This window comes from Myzus persicae, unplaced genomic scaffold, assembly GCF_001856785.1.
Source record: "Myzus persicae strain clone G006 unplaced genomic scaffold, MPER_G0061.0, whole genome shotgun sequence".
NCBI lineage: Eukaryota > Metazoa > Arthropoda > Insecta > Hemiptera > Aphididae > Myzus > Myzus persicae.
In genome coordinates, this window is record NW_019104242.1 from 79,614 (window position 1) to 102,921 (window position 23,308).

Below are 23,308 nucleotides of genomic sequence, written 5' to 3' on the forward strand. Positions count from 1 at the left end.
GACTACGTAGCTTATAGTCGTAGGTATATTATATTTTACTATTTATAGTAATATCTCTTTTTTAGTTTAGGAGTCGTTTTTATTATATTTCAATAAATTGGTAACTTTAATGTTTGACTACCTACTCAGCTATAGATTTAAATCTTAATATTTTTGTGTAGTGTAACTACCTAAACAGTTAGGTATATATATATCTATAATCGTGAATATTAAATAGGTTATCTATTTGAGGTAAATATATCATATCATATTGTTTTGTATGTATAGGTAACCTAGAAATTGCTCGAGGAATAGGGTGGTATTTGAAAACAATCCGACCGATACGGTCGCAATCAAAGCGCATTTGGATTTTATTAAGAAAAATTCTAAGTATTAAATTCAAATGGGTAGGTACAGCTACCATCCTTTGAGATGATGTCGAGAAATGCATATACATATTAAATATGCTAATATGTATACAGACAGATATCTAACGAAATTCAATGTTTTTAATTTAACTTAAATTTTACATTACTATTATTTTAATATATTAAAATTAATTTTTCGTTTATACGAAAAATGTATAAAAATATAGTTTTCACGTTTTATTTTTTTACTTATTTTTTTTTTTATGAAAATATAAAAGTAGTATAATGCAAAATTGTTATTTATATACTGGCAGTGTGTCGATTAAAAAAATTAAGTATTCACTTATTTTTTAAAAAATAATATAGGTACGATAGTAATATATATTTATACATATTACGCGACGAATGAAAATTATGTAAGTCAAACTATATTTTTACTATAATAATTATAATTACGTTAATAAGAAATCACAAAGTTGTCAGAAATACCAAAATAATTTATAGCCATCTCGAGTATATTGTGTCTGTGTGTATGTGTGTATGTGTGTGTGGGTCAATATTCAGTATAAATACAATGACAGTGCACATTACGTTTTGCCTAGCGCCACTGGAAAAAAATAAGGAGGAGAGTATACCGCGTAGAAACACTCGGAAAGAGAGAAAGAGATATATGGGGGATGGAGAGAAACACAGACAGAGAAGATAATATAATTCAGCAATCAGCCTACATCATTTAAACAAAACATATACCTACTATCGTATTTAATACATAAATATATATAATATGATTTAGGTACCGTACGCGCCAGTTTATACACTCAAAATACAATGTAACATTACTACTACAATTAAGTCTAATTAATAATAAATAATAATACAAAGGTAACCCATACGCGTATACCTATATCATCATCATCATCATCATCATATATTATTATAATTATTATAATCTCTTTCAAAAACTTTTCTCGTATCGTAATAATTATACTATCTTAAAATAATATATATACGAGTATATATATATATTTATATACGTTGTTTATACAGAAGTGGGACAAATGTTCACGGACATTATATTATTATACTAACATTATGTTAACATTATAGACACTTTCATATAGCTGGATTCAACGATTAAATAACTCCCAAATCGTAAAGGAAAAACTCAAGAGTTACAAAATGAAACGTATTAGTAATACATAAAAAAAACAAGAAAACTTAAAAAAATATTCCTAATATAAGAATCTTCTCTCGGTCAGATAATAATATAACAATCAACAATGCACAATTTACCTACAAGACGAATACGTACTAACTATATAATTATACGGTAGCATTCTCACACGCATGCGCGAGAAGGTGACAAAATCTAGTCGTTTCCATTTCTTCTTCGTTTTCACTTTCATATATTACACATATAGTTATTATTTTGGTAACTGGTTCTATTCTATTATAATAATGATGATCAATCAGTAGCTATCCTCCGTGCATAATGTACGCACTAACTTCTGATCGTGGAGTTCAAGAGGAAAGGCACATAAAACATTTTTGACTCTAATAAGAGCGAAGCAGCTGACTGAATCTGTAAGGTGGAAAAAAATTTTAACGTCAATTAATTTAACAACGCAATTAAATGTCAATCTCACTCCATGGTATTTAATATTTATATCTTTTTAGGGGTTTAGGGGGAGAGGGAGAATAAAAAGTACACCCAGGCCTCGTTCTAAGGATTTTACATTATACTATCGAAATACGGATGTTGATAACTGATACTCTGTAGATAGTTGGCCAGAAAGTAGTAAGTGGATGAGTACATTTTAAAATCAATGATAAAAGTATAATTTAATTTTGATATTATTGTGGGATGGGTATACGTGAATGTATTGGAATTGAAAAAATATATATGTAGTGTTGTAAGGCATTCAAATAGTAGTGAACTCTTGGTTTTTATTTTTTGGTGATTTGTTTTCAAATTTTAATTGAACAAAAATTTGTCATGACAATGTGTTATTTATAATTATGAACATTTCATTTTGTTGTGTCATTAAATAAATTATAGGTAGGCACGGATGATGGATAAACATTTTAAACAAATAATGTTAGCTATACTTAAGTTTAACAATAGTTTATTTAAAAATGTATATGTTATATTGTCTTAAATTAGGTACCTTCCTAAATATAAATAATGATTTTATGTAGGTATTACATAATTATTTGAGTATTACTCAAATATATTGACTAAAAGAATATTCGAAAAATTTTTTATACACATTTTCTAAAAGTTTTGTTTAGGTTAGGCTAGGTTATTTAACGATTATATTATTCTAATGTCAACTGCAATTTTGATATATTTCTTTTGAATAAGGCAAGGAAGTACCTATATGTTCGATTTAAAGACACTGTCGTTATATTGTAAGAGTATAATATTTACCTCTGGCAGTCGTTGAAGGAGATCTTGCAACCTATTGGGTTGCATGGGAAAAGTGTGTTCGACATAAGTCTTCAAGCAAGACGTATACCTCTCTTGGATAGTTTCCAGCTCACTAGTGGTATTACCATTGTCTGTAGAAGAAGAAGAAGTGAAAATAACAACGATTATTATAAGATTCCATCCTAAATTGGATCTATATACTAGAGGTAATATTTAATGTACTTACTCTGTGTCAACATAATTATGACTTTCAGGCACACGTACTCTTCCATTCGCAGTTTTACCCTCCTGAACATGAGGGTGACGTGTGTGATCTTCTCCACCATTACGCCAACATCTTGTCGTAGCTGGTCCATCGTTATGGGTTTGCCCATCATCGAGGACAGGCAGTTTTGCAGTATACACAGATTTTGAAACACCTGCGGATAATCCAGGTTTAGTATGAAATATGTAACATGGTAAGTATAAGCGTATGCATATATCGTCATTATATCGCGTCGTCAGATGTTCGTACCTCTTGGTGGAACTCAGAATCATCGTTCCGGTCACCGTTCATGTTGGTGGAGTTCCATATCTTCTGGGGTCCGTGTATCGCTTGGTACGCCGAGGTAGTCAACACTAGTAGTTCATGCCACTTGTGTGTCAAAAGTCTCGTATGTACCTGTAAAACGTAATTCATAAGTCACTGTAATCAAAATACGTTAGGGCGACGCGTGTCATGCCCCTATCAGTTCGCCGTTTATGTATTTTAATTTATGGCAGTGTGTTTAAGGATGATTTAATTACACTGCAATTGAGTCTAAAGTCAATTATTTCTACATGGCTGGACTGGCTGGAAAATGTATGCAATGTTCAGTGCCACTGCTGTCCGTACACTACCATCAATTCATATGTATATATTGAACTATTGCAATAACTAATAAGTTTAGCTAACAAATTACAAATAGTAAAATTAAATCGAATAGATATTAGGTATTTGTTTCCTATAAATATAAGGAGTTATAATAATCATATTGCCTGAACTGTTGCCGAAATAATGAATAACAGTATACCTATGATGATCAAATTATGTTTTAATATTTAAATCACATTTTAAATAAAAAATGTGTTTTGGCACTAATAAAATATCTAGATGTTCCATGAATTATCTATATTGTCGATATAATATAATGTATGCTAAAAAAGTAAAATCTGAATATTTTTTTTTTGGGTAAAAACACATGGCTCTAGATATAGGCGTAGTACGAAATGTCTGAATTGAACACATTGACTATAAAACATACCGTATAATAGAATAATAATTTTGAAACTTACTATACGGCAGTACGGCCACCACAACTTGTTTTTAGAGTTGAAAAAAAAGATATGATTAAACTATTAAAGTTTATTACTCCTACATATTTTATTATCTTAAATTAATACATTTCAATAAATAAATTATATTTGTTAAATATGACAATAAATACAAATCTATAGATAACAACTATAGATAAGTAGTGAAATTGATCATACTCCGTAATTAGAAATGCAATCATCATAGTATATGATACATTTTGTTTAGTTAAAACTGTATTAGTTTAAAATTTGTTTAAAAATATTATTTAATGCTACATTGAGGTTATAGGTATTGAACTATTTATTGAAATCGCATATTTCTTTTTAAATGCAATTTATATAAACTTGAATAGTAGAGTTGTTTTTACACCAAACTTTGAGATAGTTAACTGGACTTACTTCGACTGGCAATTCGAGGTAAAATGGGAGACGCTTGGTCCACTGCACCAGTTTGTACACTATCGAGTCGCCAATCTGCATCAGTTTGGCTGACAGATCGGAATTGTGTTCGAGCAAGTCCTCCATGTTCTATGAACAAAACACGATACAATTTAATAATGTGCAATTCCAGTAATTCCACACAGCAAAATAACAATACTTTATAATTTATTTAATAAGTAATATTAGTGACCGATTCTTTGGAATTTTGTGTGTACACAAATACACAATAAGGTATCACGTACCTTTTACATTATTATATAGAAAATGAATTTGAATATTAACCATCAAAATTTCCAGTTGCATATGAAAACATTATCTTACTTGCTTAATGAGCTAAGATTGAAAAATGTAAAAAAAAAAAGGTTTTAAGTGTAGTAAATAAGTTATTTAAGGTTAATTTAGTTTCGTTATTTAGTAGCCTTCTAGTAAAATATTGAAATGAATATTAATAATTCAGTATTATACAAAAATGATTCAAAAGAAAATTATGTAAAACTTTATGAATTTATTATGATTAAGTATTTAAAATTTAAATTGTTCCAAGTTAATGTGACACAGTATTATTAACGTTACCGTTTACTAAATAAATGTCAAAATGTTAAAATCTACTTATCTACATACTGTGAGTTTCGTATTTCTCAACAACATTTTAATATATCATATATTTACCCTCAGAGTGGCTATATCTTGAAACTCGTCGCAGTCCATGAGGTTCTTGATCATGTTCACCGTAGCTTCGATCGAAAACGTACGGTCCCTCGACGAACTCACAGCGTTGTCTAGCCGTTGTCTGAGATAAACGACCTGTAGGAGGCAATGACGATAAACATAAGATTATTATACAATCACATAAATTTAACACTTTGGCTTAACATTTAAAATGTATAAGTTACCTCGCTGGGATTCGTCAGTGCAGTCTTTAATATGGTTCCGTTGACCAGAGTCGACATGGACGAGGAATTGTTATCCTGGTTTTCTGTTTTAATTGTGGTCATGGTACTGGCCGTTGTGCATGCGACGGACTTCTCCATTTTGACTTGTCCGTTCTTCGGGGGCCTCTTCTTCTTATATTTTACCTATAATGCGAGTGATTTGGTATAATGTCATTCAAGTAAGCGTATAATATATAAACAATAATAATGTAGTTAAATTTCTTAAATCTTCATTAAAGCAAAATAAAAAATTTCTAAACACAAAATTCCTATTAACATCCCTAATAATTAATAACAATTAATGTATAATAATATAAGACAGTGTACCATTAGTACTTTTACTATAACCAATGACGAGGCATAGCCATTAAAATGAGTTAAGTAGTGATATTTTTTTCAAGTCATTAGAATATTAATAATAAATTTAATAAAAACAAATTTCGTGATTTTTCATAGTTTTAATAATTTAATAACATAGTACCTAAAATTACAATATTAATCAAATTAAGGACATTGATCATGGAACAGAATCAAATGTACTTACAAACGTTATATACTTATATAGCATAATCCTCCCCCCTGAACACTGGGACATACAAAAACAAATCAACACTAATAAGCTAATTACCTTGTATAAGTTGTATACAGCGCCAGAATTTCGTCCACCGGGCATCCTATCTTCTCGGACGGCTATATTATAGAAACACGACAAAATAAAATATTATTATTGTATTATTTTCGCTTCATTATTTTTTAAAATAATGTCTTCAATTTTGCTAGTATAGTTAAATGATGCTCTCGACACAATTCGCTTACCCTGCAACACCATTCCTTGACCGATGCATTTCTTAAACCGGCAGTATTGACACCGGTTTCTTTGAGCTTTTGTTATTTCACATGTGCCTTCAGCTATACACGTGTATATCCTCCGGTTTTGGACGGTACGTTTGAAGAACCCCTTGCATCTGTTTAGACATAAGAAAAACGTTAAACATTTGTCGGATAAAAAAAAAATAATAATAATAAATACTATAAGTGTTGTATTCTTTTACGTTAGTGTTAACGACTCCTGTGTCGGATGAATGGAAATAACGTGCACGTAATACCATTATTATACTATAACCTTGTAGTAAAAAAAAGTCGTAGTCCTTGAGGGAGACGAGGCGTACCGTTAAGAGTTATACAGTTACTGCGACGACGAAACGTACGTTTAATGTATATACACCGCACTATGGATACATTTGCGACATTGCGCTGTCGCTGTGCCGTGTGTTTTTCCCGCAGGCCAGAAAAATACGCGCTTTAACCCAATTTGGAAGAGACGTAATTTGGAATCAAAATCTTAGAAATTAATATAGGTATGTGATAGTCGTACACGACACTAAATCTGAGCGACGTGACGTCATTAAAAAGCAGACACGTTACGAAAGATACGCGCACAATACCCACCTCATATTTATTGCAAAATGTGGTGGAGGGTGGTATTTAATTCTATCTCAAATGCACCTAAGCTCTTAATAATTTAAACATCTTATATTTTTTTTAAATTAAATATCCACACTGAAAATACTTAATGTATAGGTTTTTTTTATTTATTGAAATAGCATCAAGAAGTATATTACCGTTGCGGGTGTTTTCATTTCGACTAACCCTTATCAGTAGTTATAATAATATATAACTGTTCGCAAGCAAAAACTCGTCAACCAACTATTTGTGTGGCTTTACTCTCACACTGTATTTACCACGACTTTCGCAAATGTTAGTTGGATATAGATCATATAACATTACATGCTAGTAAACCCGAGAAAAACAAAACAGCTGTTGTGTTCAATGCTATAATACGTACCCTTCGCAAGTGATAATGCCGTAATGGAGACCCGTGGCTCGGTCATCACAGATCATACACACCATGGGTTGTTCCTGTTCGTCAGCCTCCTCCATCTGGTGGTATGCGTTGACAGGTGCAGACTTGTTGTCGCCATTGGAACCGGCCATCGGCCATCCGGGTCCCGTGTTGGCCGTCAGGTTGAGCGCGTGCATCTGATGCGTAGCGGCCACCGGGAGTTGGGACAGATCACCGGCCCACAGCCGTTCCATATTGAGCGGCACGTGAAAGCTCTGCTGTCCACCGCCGGTGACGTTGCCGCCACCTCCACCACCACCACTTCCACCACCAGCCACTGACGTCTGCTGCATCTGACTACCAATGGGCCTGAGACCGGGCATGTGGCTGATGACAGACGCCACATCGTGGCCAGCAGCCACGCCAAGGTTCAGCAACAGATGCGCGGCTGACTCTTCACTGACTGCCGGTGACGGGGACGGGGATGAAGTGGACGACGTGTTCGACGACCACGTGGCCGCGGACGACCAGTACGGCGTGCTGACCGTTGATGGTACGGAACCGCAGCCCGTGCTAGCGGGCGACGTTGACTGTTCCACGGTGGAGGGTGGACTGGACCAGATCATGGTCCGCACTCCGCCTGCGAAACACAATAATCTTCGAATTACAACACTGTTATTGAACACATGTCGTATGATTGATCACTTTGGCTGTTATTATTATTAAAAAGTAGAAAATATGCTTTCCGTGCACTAAATTTCGGGCCAACAAAAAATCGTCTACTCCTCCAAATTATTACACAGGTACCTACGTTTCAAACGGTAATATGCATTTTAATGACTTACCCGCTTCGCCCATTATGACAGTGGGTGCAGACCGAGTGGTCCGTGGGGGTATGGCAGCCGGTGGTTTCATGTCAGTGTTGCCGGCGGAGACCGCAGCCGTAGTCGCGAATCCGGCACCACCAATGAGTTCAGGTCGGACGCCGTTGATGCGACACACGGACAGCACGGACGCTGCGGCGGCGGTGGCCACGGATGCGTTACCAGGCGCGGTGGACGCGGGCGAAGTCTGCGTGCCCGCGTTCCAAAACGCTGATGACACGGAGGTGACAACGGATTGCCGACGCTGCTGGTACTGCTGCGTCACCGACATGGAGTTGGCGGCGGAGGAGGGTGTGTAACACCGCAGCGGAGGTGGATTCGTTTGAGCAGTCGCCGTCGTCCAAGTCAAAGGTGGCGACAACGACGACGACGATGGTGGTGGTGGGGTTGATGGTGACTTGACAACGCAACTTAACGGGCTGGTCATCACCACCGACTCGCGTCTCTGCTGCTGTTGCTCCTGTTGCGCTGCTGCCGTCGCCGCCGCCAACGCCGCTGTGACCACCGCCGAAGGTGATGGCGACGGCGACGGTGGTTCCGTCTTGTTATCGGCCACCGTCCCGTTTTCGTATCCCGTTCCGATCGCATCTTTTGGTTGCTGATCGTCCATCATCTCCTCTTTCACCTTAACGCCATCTCCCACGTCATTCGGGTCTTGCCCGCTGTCCGTGGTCATGCTGCCGCATTCCGGAGACGAAGCCATTCTGTATACACACACGCACGAGACGAATTAAAACGACTGTGTAGTATATTACGTCCACAAATAATATTGAGTAATGGACATCGGCGCTTAGATGAGATATTTTTATTTAATGGTATAGAGTACTAAAAAGGTAAATAAATGACCTAAAGCTGTAAACCTTCCTGTATCGGAGTTGTATTTGGAAACTGTGGGCATTGATCAAAGTGCGTTAATCATGAATGAGCATAATGAAAACAGAAAAATTTAAATACTAAAAGATAAACATAAAAATGTTTAATTTTGTAATCAAACTAGTACTTGAAAGAGATTTTTCCATGCAGAACTAATTTTTCTGACGAAAACATAAACCGATATTATTTTGTCTTTATACCATTGTACCGATACAATTATTAATGTGATAAATAAATTTATTTGAAATAAAAACATAGAATTTGGACTAAACACTATAACTGTAGTTACAATCCCGTGATTTTGTTGAAAAACGAGATATTTGTCAGTGGTTGCAAAATCTCTTGTAAAGCACAATCGGACGCCTCAGTTTCTTAATACCCTATCCGGTATGTCACCATAAATCGTACCTATCCATCGATATGATAAGTCCAGGCGATGGTACCGATCTGTCCATTCGGTTAGATGGGGACGCCGGGCCAGCGACGTCTGGCGATGAAGTACTAGTGTCCGCTATGCTCTCACCTGTCCAAACAAATACAAACAAAGATATTTAAAATTAGTATTGTTAATAAGAAGTACCTATTTATGAATGTTTATATTTATGGATGTACACCATTATACCAATATTGTTGTTCGTATAGTTCCGTGCATACCTATAGGCCCTCAAAAGAAATGTATAGGTATAGTTACTGCACTAGTGCAGTTTAGGACAGATAAGATAAACGAAGTTTATTAAATCGTTACGACTACTCCTTATTAGGTCACGCACTCATGGAGCCGCATACGCAGAGAATTATAATACAGTAACATTATAAACAGAAATGTATTTTGTCGAACCACTGAATGATGTGATTTTTAAACAAAGTACCTATAAAATAATATAATAGGTACCTATATGACCATATATATAATAATTATATATATATTATATACATACAATATATTATGTCCTATAAACGCGTAAGTCAGGAGAATGACAGGTATATAAGTGACAAACAAGTGTGAAATCGTTAGAAAAAAATCGAAAACATTTGGTTTCGGTTTTAGAAATAGGCGTGTACCTTTATATATAATAATATAGTTATTATTGTCGTCAACGATTATCTGTCAATTATACAATAATATAGGTCGTCTGATTCTTGGGGAAAAAAATCAACGATATATGTATACAATAATTCTGATATTATATGAAAAGAAATAAAAACGACACTACGGAATTGGGTCAGGTCAGTTCCCATGAGTCCTATCGGTGCAGCCACGTGGGCGAAAACCCCGCGTGCTGCACAAAAAACAACCGTGACAAACCCGTGATTAGGGGTTGCAATGCAGATAGGTTCCCATGACCTTAGGCACAATGAAAACCGGCCGGTGTCCAACTATTATGGACGGCTTGGACTTATTTATTGCCATGTATTGTAGTATTTTATAGTACCTAATGCGCGTTATTGCGGCTACTATTTACTACATAAGTTTTCTTCCCCGATAATAAATTACGGTAACTCGTAAAGAATCATCATAATACGGATGGGTTCAGTGTCAAAACAACAAAAATGTCGTATCTGGGATGTCGATTTGTTTCGGTCACTGGGTTAAGTATTTCGTTCCAACAGCTTGTAGCTAGGGTCAATTTCGATTAATAAGTATATACTATAAATACGTCTTGTTGTTACGGTTTGACGACGAAGAAATGATCAAAACTAGTACTCGCTGTGACGTTATTATACATAAATATTATAATATATACTGTATACAAACAGGATACAATGGTAAATATTTAGTTTTTAACATACCTATATTTCTGATCTTATAAAAAATGAGACTTCTGAATGACTGAATACGTGTGTCTGTAAGTCATTATAGCAATGCTATAATATTGTCAAATATATTATCTAAGGTGAAATAACTGAATTGATTGTTTAAAATGTCTAAATGGACTATGTTAAATAATTAAAAATGGATGGAAAAAAATCGTAGAATAGGTATTATCAAAAGTTCTGATTAAAACTATGTGAACAAATAAATTAGGTGAATCATACTTTAAAATCAACTGAAAATAACATTAGATATAAATTGTTAAATGAAAACAATACATACTCTATTAAACCACCTTAAATCATGAATTGGAATTAATGTAAGTATTTAAATAAACCTATGATATAGGCGGTTAAAATGTTTAAAATTGTGTATATCATTATGCACAAAACTTAACAGTTTGTCAATTTATGTTTAAGAAGAAATTGGTGGGGGTCTGTGGAAATATTATACTCATTTTAAGGGTTATATGCAAATATAGTTTATCAATCATTATATTTCTATAACAAGTAGACACAAATAAATAGTATCTGATAGTGGCTGATACCAAATGCTTACAGGAATAATATATAAGCTAAGCATTTAATACAATAGGAATATATTTATATTTTTACAGTAGTCAAATAAGTAATTATATTGGTGCCTTTGTATGGTACATTTTCCTGAGTTCAAAATATTAGTTAATATCCCATTGTCACAACTAATTTAATTGACTTAAGAGTTAGTCAAATTATATTTTTTATAAGAAGTAAGAACCACAGAATGTTAATGTACATATTAATAGTTTTTTTTATCTATTATCATTTATCAGTTATCACGATAGAGCCAAATCAAAACAAAAATCAATTTTATCTGATTTGTATGAGATTTTTTGCAAACTGAAATAGCTAGCTTTTTAATTGATACTAGTTATAAAACAAACCTAACTTATACTTATTCAAAATTACCAAAGTAAAAATTAAAATATCGTCAACCAAAAAAATTTGGTTGATTATAATAGTTATAAATACATAATACTATTGTTATAGGTATTATAGGTACAAACAAAATCTTACCGTCACTGCTGCACCTTGAATCTATTTTGCGCCTCTTCAGTTTCAGGTCTTGAAACAGACTCATGGTACTCAGGTCACACGGGGTACTTGTTAGGGTCATAATTCCTGTTCAACAGACAATATTTCGTTGCAATTAAAATTTGGCGAAAACAAAACGGTTAATTTATTGTATAATAATAATAGCGTGTTGGAAATATTTTTGCGAACTATACGATTTTTTACTATACACGCAAACACAAAAACACGTTTAAAAAAATTTTAGCAAAATACCTATACCTATGTAATATGTATTAGTATATTACATAAACGATATAAACAATTACCTCGCTTAATGTAAAAAATATTATTCGTCGATATGTGCGCGTGCAAGTCCGATCATTTAAAACGTGATGCGGCGGAGAGTAAAAAAATCTGCCCCGTAACACATGATAATAATTGCTACTATATTCGCATCGTCACAGAAAGTAAAAAAAAAATTCAATCATAATATCTCGTCGATGAGAGTGCTGCGGCGTCGTACATGGGAGAAAATCCTATCTAACGTTTATATTGTAATACAACCGACACCGTGCGGCGCGTTCGGTCATCAAGCGAATACTGTCACTTTCTCTTCAATCTTTTGTCGCACGCGAGCTACACGAGCACGCCCCGTAGCGCACAACACCCGCGTCACGCGGCATCTATCTCTCAGCGACCGCGAACACGGGGTAACGCCCAGCCACCGCGATTGTTTAACACCGAAAATGTTTTAAAAATATATTTTCGGGTAAAACCGAAAACATTTCTACAGCGACTCGAAACGAATGTACGATCGAGGGAATTTTTTTCTCCCAAAGTTTTCGGACTTTTGAGTTACGGCGGTGGCTACAACGATAGCGGCACCGGCGTACAATCGATGACGATTGGTTCGAGAATGATCGAGCCGCTGTTTGCGGCGGCGGCGGCGGCGGCGGCGGCGGAGAAAAGCGAGAAAGACGAAATAGAAAAAAAAAATGTGTACCTATGTATAAAACGAACGTACACACGCGGCGGAGGCTTGTGCAATCTCTGTCTGTTTAATGCAAAACGAACGGTTTTTTTTTCTGGTGGGACTTTCGGCCGCCAATGGTAGATGAGGCCACTGCCGCCGAACGACGACGGTCGGAGAGCGTGTGCGTGTGTGTGTGCGTGTGAGCGCTTGTTTGTGTATCGCATGAAGGTTATAAGTGGGGCCTCCGCTGCCGCCGGTGTAAACGAAGAGGGAAGAGGTCGGTAACCTGCGCTGCGGTAAGTAGGTCAGCGCCGTGCGAGTTCGCCCACCCGTTCGGCGGCGGCTACGCTACCGACACCACCGTCGCCGTATATTTAAACATCGTCAAAACACACGCACTGTGCTATACTCACTTATACGCCTTTTGTACTCCACTTCATCTTTCCCCGGGAAAACAAACATCATCATCCCCCGCGAGACTTCTCGATTTTCCTCACCACCGAGCGTCAGCAGCGCGAAAGTGTGCACATACAACACACGTGGGCGCACGCGCACACCCCGAACACCGTTGTCGGTCGTCTGTCCCAAAGTCACCCCAAATTACAGTGGGTAAGGGAATTAGCGATATTTTGTAAACGGTCGCGTTCCAAGAGCTTGGGAGTTTTCATTTCGATTTTCGACTGGTCTCGTTAACTCCTCACGATTAAACGATATTTTATTTTATTTTATTTCTCTAACACAAATATTTGACACGATAATCAAATCATTGTTGTTAGTTATTATTATTTAATATTTACTATTACCGAAACACTTCGTCGATTGCATATAATAATAAAATGACTCACAACGATAAATATGAAGGTAAAATAATCGTGCAAACGTTTTTTGGTAGTCGTGTTTTTATCTCTTCGATTTTTCATTTTTTTGCGTAACAATTTTACTGTAGAGGAAGAACAGATGAACTATTGGGCTTGTTATTATTATTATTATTATTGTCTTTTACCAAACCGGATTGCCAGACAGAGCGAATTTCGTTTTGTTTTTTTTGTTTATGTAACACTCATCTTACTCGTTGCAGGTTACATCTTTCACAGGTATACGTGTAACCGTGTAAGAACCTAACCCATTTATAGGAATAACATAATATTCATCGTCGACGTAACGATATCATATCATATCTATATACAATCTGCATGCTGTACATATACAATAATAAGTTGATCTCTAAAAGTCTAGAATAAATAAATTAGATCTATTTATCCAAGCATTGATTTTTTCTAAGATGTATATTTATTACTAAAACATGCTGAAAAATATAACTCTGTATTATTACATTTTGGCCAAGTTGAGTAAATAAATAAAATACATTCAATATGCAAAATGTATATAAAATCCGAGACCTACGTTTTACGAGTACCTACAAATAATAAATAAATATTGCGAGCTATATTATACCAATTTAATATGTCTATGCCCTGTATGGACTGCGGCGGCAAGAATTAAATGGAAAAATATAATGCCTACGTTTGAATGTCGCGCTATGAGCGCAACGCGTGATAGATATTTCGGCTTTTGTCTGTATGCACATACGTTTCTATATATGTATAGTATATAATATATATACCTATAGGCGTGTGTGTGTGTGTGTGTGTGTGTGTGTGTGTGAGCGTGTGTGTATAAATATGAGTACGTGTGTTGCCGTACACAACAAAGGGGCTGTTAGTTTTGGCTGCAGAATAATTTCTGTATTGTTGGCGTTCGAAAATTTCTTTTCGTGACAGCCGACGCGAAAAAGGAAAGGGCTTTAAAAAATAAACACGATCGTATATAATATAGGTTTATGCTCCACGATACATTCGATCTTAATAATGATTGTACACGACACAGCCAACGTTTTATTTCCAGGCATTCTTTACGCGCCGAACCGTATCGAGTCTTGGAGGTTTTGTTTTGTCCGAACGTCCTTCTATCGAATTACGTCCTTTACGTACAGTTAGGTACGGCGTAAATCGCGATATATGCGCAAATTATATAGATTATCTGATTATTGTATGTAGCTAGTAACTTAAGTTATCATCGTTGTATGCGTTTCCCTTGTCTTAGGACTAAGGGAAACACACAAAAAGAAAAAATAACGATAACGCCACGCAGTTCGCTACAAAGCTGATAGTCAACGAAATTGCATCGTGTAAATCGTAATATCGTACCTATATTATAATCATGTTGTTATACAAGTGTTGTCGGATCATTAGCCGCGACGCAACGCAGAAAACACAATAACCGATATAATATTATAATATGTAGGTCGAATTTGTTTTTCAAACGTTATATCTAACATGTGACGTCATTTCGAATCCCGGATTCGCTTGTACGCGATTATTATTATTATCATCGTTGAATAAAACCTTACCAAACCCCAGTACTGGCGTGTGTCGGGTACCTATATATATATACCATATTTGTATGTATAGATACGCAACTGGTATTAGAATCTTAAAAGAGGGGGGAGCCAGAAAAGACTAATGTTAATTTTTAACGTTTTGTCGATTAGGAGGTATTAATTACACTTCTTTCAATTTAAAAAATATAAACTTGATACGAATGTATATGACTTTGGCAAGCCCTAATTACTTATTAATTGTTTGCCTATATTATGAAGGTATACATCATATTATTATAATACTGATTACTACAGAGTGATTTATTTAACAGAAATAGTAATAATAATAGTAATAGTAAATACTTCATTACCTCAAGAAGTATTTATGTTCTTCAAAATAATTTTTTTACCCTACAAAAACCATTTTTGAAAAAGGTGTATTCATATACCCACTTTTTGAGACAATGGGTGTGTAACGTTATACTCATCTTGTATATAGTTTAAGCTTTTTAATCGGTATCAATAAAAATGATCGCTGTACAGCGTTGATCAAACGGTTGTGGAAATGTAGTTGATATATCCAACAAATAACCTTTATTTTCAATATTATATGACTAATAGTTTTATAATATAAAAATAATGTACCTAAATAATAATTTTTTTCTATAATCATTAATTTGATATAACTATTCACAATTTTCGATATCAAAATTATTTTTATTCTGATAAGTGATAAAAAAAATAGCAACACACAATAAGATCTTCAATTTTTTTTATGTTCAAATGTTCAAAGTGCAAAAAAATTAGTCTTATACTCCCTCCCGACACAAAATCATTTGACCACCACAATCGCTGTATTATATTGTAACGACTAACGTGTGTAATGTGAATATTATAATATCATTGCGATAATAGATATCATACAAATGGCAATAAAATACAACTCATAGTAACAATAATATTGTAATGCAAGTAGCTAGTCCAACATAATCGTTTGGTCGGTGGGTAACTATAAAACGCGACGGTAATATTTGTCGTTCTTTCGCAACTTGAATTGAGCGGTCTTATTTTTCAATTATTTGTTCGGCGTTTGTTTTTAATTCTCCCTCTATCTCTCTCTACAGTTACACCAATCAAGTTCACGTCCACGAATATAGTTACAGATATTATTATTATTTTATTCCGTGCCTATTACAAGTAATGTCAGCGGTGGTATCAAATGTAAAAATGCGACACAAGCCAAGAGCCGATCGTACGAAAATAGAATGGTTCTTGGAAGATAATTCTACTGTGCACGGCGGTAGACATGGGACTTTTTTCGGCCAACAACTGTGACATACATTCGCCGTGGTTTTAACACAATATATTCCCCGACAATAACTGACATAATAATATACTCAGCCACAATATATTATATACTCACGCAATACATATACTATATGCATTATACATATGTTTCCTATGACTGTTACACCGCGGCCCGGATGTAATTCCGGCATCCGGCTTACGCATCTATCCTATACAATAACTATATCCAACAAGACGATTAAAAAAAAAATTGTAGGTACGTCAAATTCGAGTCATGGGTTATCGTTTGGAAACGTTTGACAATCAGGACACTCGATTTGAAAATCAACAATATTGTTGCAACCATCAAGGTCTACTAAAACGGAATAATAAAAAAAACATTTTTTTATCCGCTTTTCTGACACATTTGTAGAACATCAACAATACTCGATATCGATTGTTATAATTATGTTTTGCAAAAAAATAATCATTAAATCGTCATCATTGTTGTCACAAAAGATGACCGACCCAAGTTTAGCGTTAAAATTCGCTCACGTAGCATTACCCAATATATATTATTATTATAAACCGTTTTATATTTTTGGCACAGCGAATATCCTGTATGCAATAGTATAATATACGACACACAGCACTATCACAGTCGTCGTACACTCGAACCTAACTAGTAACTATATCAGCTTATTACCTATACCTAGGTGACGATAAATACATGTCAAATAATGCGAACTGGAATACGAATTGTGTTCCGGAATTATGGACGGGTTAACGTTAAATGTGTTGTTCCGGCAAATACATAGGGCTTTGTAATTACATTATTTTTTCGGCACATTTATTTCATTATAAGATAAACAAATTAAATACATTATTATGTTGTTAAGCAACGTTCTTCACGTTACGTTCAACGTTTTAGTCCGGTTTGAGAGATAAGAGGAAAATAAAATAGAATAACCGGCTGCCTATATCATTGGAAACGAGTTCAAGGCAAAACGGGCGGCAAAAACCTCGCACCCGTTGTCGGCCGGCCAACGACCCGGCGACCGAGATCTCGGTTAGTGCAAAGGTCGTTTCATGAGATATTTTCGTCCCCACTTCCATTCAGAACCATTTGGTAATATAATAAATAATAATCAATGGCCATAATTAGTTTGGCCGTCATCTTCCAAACGATTTGTACTTGTGAAAGATTCCCATTATACACTATATGTATATAATATATATATTGTAAATGTACACTATAATATACGCGTACGTATTAATATTATCATCATCATCATCATTATTATTATTATAAATAATTATGTACAATTTTTATCAAAACAATTCGCTGCTGCGATTATAATATAGTATAAACTGTATGTACTTAGGTATTTAATTTCTCGAAAGAAATTCGCTGACATTTTCTTTAAAAAGCACATTTTGCAACATTTATAATTTTTCGCGCACTATGGGTGTATATAAATAACCTATAAGCTATACCTACATGTATATTATTACATACGTAGTAATTCTGTAAACATATCTAATAAGTATAATAACCCCGTCCGATGAGATAAAAAAAATACATTTCTGTTGTTTTAAGAGACAGTTGAAAGTATATTTTATGAATTCGTTCGCATGTAAAAAGTGATAAGCGACGACGTTGTTATAAAATTCTAATACCACACACTCACACATGTAGATATATATTATAATATTATATATTAATAATCATAATATACATTTCAAGACTGTTAATGATAACAAGAGAGAAGAGTAACTTAGTACTTAGCTTTTAATATTAGTAGGTATATAAATAGTTTCTATATCAAATAATGGCACTTATTCTATTTAACGTTTGATATAGAACTAAAAGTTTTGACAATAATTTATTGTTGTAATCCAATAATAATAATATTATAGTTAGATGTATTATTTTTTCTCAAACAATATTCAATTTTCTATTTCAATATTAAAATATTTTATTTTAACAAATTTGTTAAAAACAAATAGATATTTTTTTACATTTATGATTTCTTAAAAGAAGATTATATTGTATTTTATTTAGAGAATTTAAAAGTTTTGTGTAGCACTTGTGTACACATTTGAAATGTTCAATACTACCTATTGTTCTATGATACTACCTGCTATGTCATTGAATTAATTGCTGTTACTATAAAATAATATACGGTCTACTAAGGCACACGGTAGGTAGAATTAATCAACTTAATTTTTACTCTAATTAGTTAATATTTATTTTATTAAAAATAATCAATAAGTATGACAAAATATTTTAAAACATTTGTATTGAAACAGGTTCTACACTATAGAACAAAACACAGATACATAACAAATTTTTGAGAAACATAAAAAATAAAAAAACCTACATGTTCGTCTTTTTACTTATATAGGGTATATTGTAAATGTATCGTTATGATTTATTAAAATGTAAAGTTTATAATTTCTTAAAAAATAGTTTATGAATATATGATAATCTATAATATATGAAATTAAAACAAAATAATTATAAATATGTTATATATGTAAATCTTAGAGAATATTTTGTCGAGTATTATTTGGAAGAGAATATATTAAAATGTAATATAAACATAAAGTGATTACTAATTACTAATTAGTAAGAGAACTCTTATGATAATTTAATTTATAACTAAACAAAACATTTGTCATCTGAATAAAATTAGTGATTACTTCTATTATTTTCAAATAATTGTTGTGATACATAAATCGTAATAATATATGTATTATATTTTAAAATTATTGTATTTTAAACAAAATGTTGTGTAACAAATTATCACTATTTATAAGTATGAAATGATGAACCTATTATAATATGATTATTATTGATTTATTACCATTTAAATGTATGAATTCAAATTTAATCGGAACTGATTATTTCAACAAACCAAATTAGTACTTATCGTTATAAATAAGAAAATAAACGACTATAAAATGATTAAGTGTTTCATATTTGATACTTATACTATATTTTAAAGTACAGTAAATATAATATCGTAGGATTATAGTCGACGATAAAATAAAAATTGTTTAAAAAAGTTTGTATTAATAAATGAAATTAGATAAAATCAATAATTATCGATTATGAATGTACAACTAACAGCGTTTTTATTTAAATGTATTATCAATCATCATGATTACCTATAATATATAATATATTTAAACGTAATCCAAAACATCTATTTATAGGATGTTTTTAGTTTGTATAATAAATTCACTAATGTTCTCTAAAAACCGTTACAAAACCATCACGGCATTATTGTACCTATGTTTTGTTTATTTGGCATGTACGTTGTAAAAAAAGTAAAAAATCGAACAATAGGTCCGCTATAGGTTGTCACAATAAATAGGTCCTTGAAGCTTCAATCTGCCTTGAACCATACCGGCCCAATAATTAATTCCAGCACCGTTCGAGCTGTATATGTATAGCCGGTATAGGTACACGTTGTACCCACTGGTTTAGAGGTTGTGACGTCAATATCCTTCTCGGAGATTTAAAGCGAAAAAAAATGAAAACGGAAAAAAAAAAGATAATAACTGCAATATCCATCCACACCCATCCTCATCATTTCTGCTGCAGCGCACGATGCAGTAAACCACACGAAACCGATAATATAATATTATAATATTGTATTGTTAAATTTTTAGCATTGGCCCGAACAATAAAGACAAAAGTGCATGTTCAAGGAAGACATTTAAAAAAATTAGTTACAGATTCGTACAAGTAATAAGATAATACCATAGTGCGAACATTAGCTGCGTGTATGAGTGTTCGGTGTACTAGTGCAGTAGAATTTTGGACTAACCACAAATGCTTAGGGAAAAAATGAAAAATTCGTAGAGTGGACGAATTATATCGGATTATTATACTCATATTATTACCATTATTATTATTATTATTATACACAAGTATCATGAGTGTATGACAATAAATGGGCCAAACGCGTCCGATAACGGATAAAATGGAATACCTAATTGTTTTAATTATTGTTGTTATTATTATTATATGCCTACGTTATTATTGTGCCTACTGTTCTAAAGTTCGATTACGACATTGGAGCACTATAAGACAACGGCGCTTCAAATCGTCGACTCGTAACAACCGGGCCAAGGTTATAATCGTACATTATATTAAATAGTGGGTATAGTCGCGCTTGCACATCGAACAAACGACATAGCTTCGTTAGAACTTAGAATACAATGAACCTAAAGCACTTCGTCATATACCTTACTTACTTGTCTCCTCCCCCCACACTCGTGCGCACGTGTACTCATGCACTTATATTGCAATATATATATATATATATATATATATATATATATATATATATATATTATGTATCATCATGCACATTTATGTATTGATCGATTGATATTCGATTTATACTTGTAGCGTTACTATATTCTACGACAATTGATTGTTATTATTTACGATAGGTATGTGTTATTGTCGATGATGGCAATTTCGCTATTGTCTTTTATCGTTTACTCCGAGATCGAGTTTTTGCAACCACGTAAGACAATCTAAATAAACGTGATAATAATACACCTATATAACCAAGAGACACGCGAATAAAAATTACTATACACATTTTCAGTCAACCGTATACCAAAACCCATGTTGTAAGTAAGTACATTTTACAAGAATAAATAAGACACAGTGTCTTATTACTAATCAAAGATAATCTGTAAGATACTTCAGAGAAATAACAATTCCAGTGGTGAAAATATTTCGGCAGATCAGTAATAATTGCAATGCAGGAGATATTTATCTAATATTTCAATAATTCGTTATACCAGATGTCCCTGGACTAGTTGCACGAAGGTGGACACTGGTAGAAGGTCGTAGGGGGTCAAAAACCTCGACGGAGTAAGTTTTTTTATTTTTTTAAATACGGTCACATCATGTTGTTGTTAATATATTTGATATCATTTGTGGACACTATATCTGAAAAACGGCACCGAATCTATTTTGGATCAATATGTAGGTACATATAGACATAAAGTACCAATATAATATAGACATACGCGAGTATCACAGACTATCGACTATGTTTACTAATGAGACTCGTTTAATTATATATTTATTTATATGATAAGTTCTAACATATAAACCACATACATAAGTTCTATATATATGAACCTGAAAAGAACAGATATTATATCTTAGTTCACTGAAAAATGAAGGTATACTTGTTTTGTCCAACGTCTGTGTCATTTTATCTTAATCTTCCCAGGTCTTCGTATTACATTTAAAACAGCTGTTTCAAAATCTTTTTTTCGGTCCAAATTCTAAAACACAACCGTAAAAGCTTTTTAGCTCATTTGATAATATCTTTGGTTTTCCGAGCCGTTATTTTATAAACAAAAAAGATAAATTATAATTACATTGCAATGCATATTGTATACTATATATGTAGATATACATATTAATATATTATATACACATTACACATATTGCTTATGAACATTTTATTTATGCAAATATTCAATTTAAACAATCTGATTCTCGTACCAAATCGCAGTTCTCAGAGTGTAATCATTATGAACTATGCTTTTAGTTAGCTAACACCAGGCTACACTGGTTATAGCCCAAGGCCTGCGCGCAAAAGTGAAAGTGACAAACCAAGCGGCATTGAGCCAGTCCATCTACGTTAATGTTAAGGAAGGCGTTTTGATTATGCAGGTTGTGGCAATGTAGCGATCATTGAACTCGGTTTCAGCCAAACATTCTGAGAAATTTGGAAAAAATCTGTGTGTAATAGGTTTATGATGACGGGCACAATATGCACAAGAAACACAATCGAAATCCATTTTATGTATAAATATACACATTATATATTATAGGTAGGTAGAAATTTATCAAAAATAAATAAATCAAATTGTAGAAATCGTTGCTTCCGCTGAAATAAGGGTATAAAAATAACAAATATTATAATTAGTTTATGACTACTAATTATGTACAGTTTAATACAAATTTGAAAGATATAAATAACAAAGTATTTTATAATTAGTCACTGGATTTTTAAGTAGTACAACTGCACCAGTATAAATTCTCATATCGTCAAACACTCGAACTATCATGATTCAAATATAAAGTCCGGTATAGATGATTACAAAAAAACTCAAAAAGAAATTATATAATAAAGAAAAGTTAAATTGAAATTTTTACAAACCGTGGTTTGTGCGATAAATTCAATGAGGCACACAGCTTTTAACTTGCAAAGTGAGTGTGTTAATGTGTTATACAATAAAGAGAGCGGATTCTCCCCCTCAAATATAATTGAATACATAATATATAACGTTCAAACCGGTTTTTGTGTTAAGCTTGGGATGAACAATTTCTATTATCTTTATAAGTTATAAATTTTTGATTTTTTTCAAACTTATTTCGTTGATAATAATATTAGAGGCAGTAATATACTCGCTGGTAATATATATTTATTTATTTTTGGAGGAAAACAATATTGCGTGCTGAAGAACGTCAAGGTTACACCTTACTCGACAATCTCTATTGCGATACACACATAGAATGCAAAATAGAATCTTTTGGAGTATATAAAAAAAATAAGTTCGAACTAGTGCTACATGGTTTGCTCAGAAATTTTACCATATGGTATTAAATAACGTTTATTTTCATACGAATTGATTCATTGATATAGTCTATGCCATAGACTCTAATGT

At 33.3% G+C, this 23,308-nt stretch overlaps 1 protein-coding gene across 2 annotated transcripts; it reads right to left on the minus strand.

The window, feature by feature from the left end:
- Positions 1–881: 881 nt before the first annotated feature.
- LOC111040386 (hormone receptor 4-like) lies at positions 882–21,935 on the minus strand. Of its 2 annotated transcripts, none has more exons than XM_022324284.1 (14): positions 21,818–21,935; positions 11,955–12,059; positions 9,495–9,609; positions 8,175–8,917; positions 7,333–7,969; positions 6,303–6,451; positions 6,115–6,176; positions 5,448–5,630; positions 5,224–5,358; positions 4,513–4,641; positions 3,293–3,439; positions 3,005–3,197; positions 2,779–2,909; positions 882–1,929 (listed from the first exon to the last, which is right to left on the minus strand). In XM_022324284.1, exons 1-14 carry the CDS (start codon positions 21,840–21,842, stop codon positions 1,849–1,851), a joined length of 2,835 nt encoding a protein of 944 aa, XP_022179976.1. In that variant the 5' UTR covers positions 21,843–21,935; the 3' UTR covers positions 882–1,848. The 2 variants fall into 2 exon arrangements, with proteins under 2 accessions (XP_022179976.1, XP_022179977.1); XM_022324285.1 differs by lacking the exon at positions 21,818–21,935 and adding an exon at positions 12,278–12,861.
- Positions 21,936–23,308: the final 1,373 nt, after the last annotated feature.

What these genes read in the sequence shown, in the direction of transcription:
- LOC111040386 (XM_022324284.1), bottom strand. Translation starts at nt 21,842, where the DNA reads ATGACACAGACGTTGGACAAAACAA. An exon ending in AAGATATAGCCACTCTGAGG is followed by an intron (nt 4,642 to 5,223) that starts GTAAATATATGA and finishes TTTTGTTCATAG; the next exon opens with AACATGGAGGACTTGCTCGA. An exon ending in CATAATTATGTTGACACAGA is followed by an intron (nt 2,910 to 3,004) that starts GTAAGTACATTA and finishes CTTCTTCTACAG; the next exon opens with ACAATGGTAATACCACTAGT.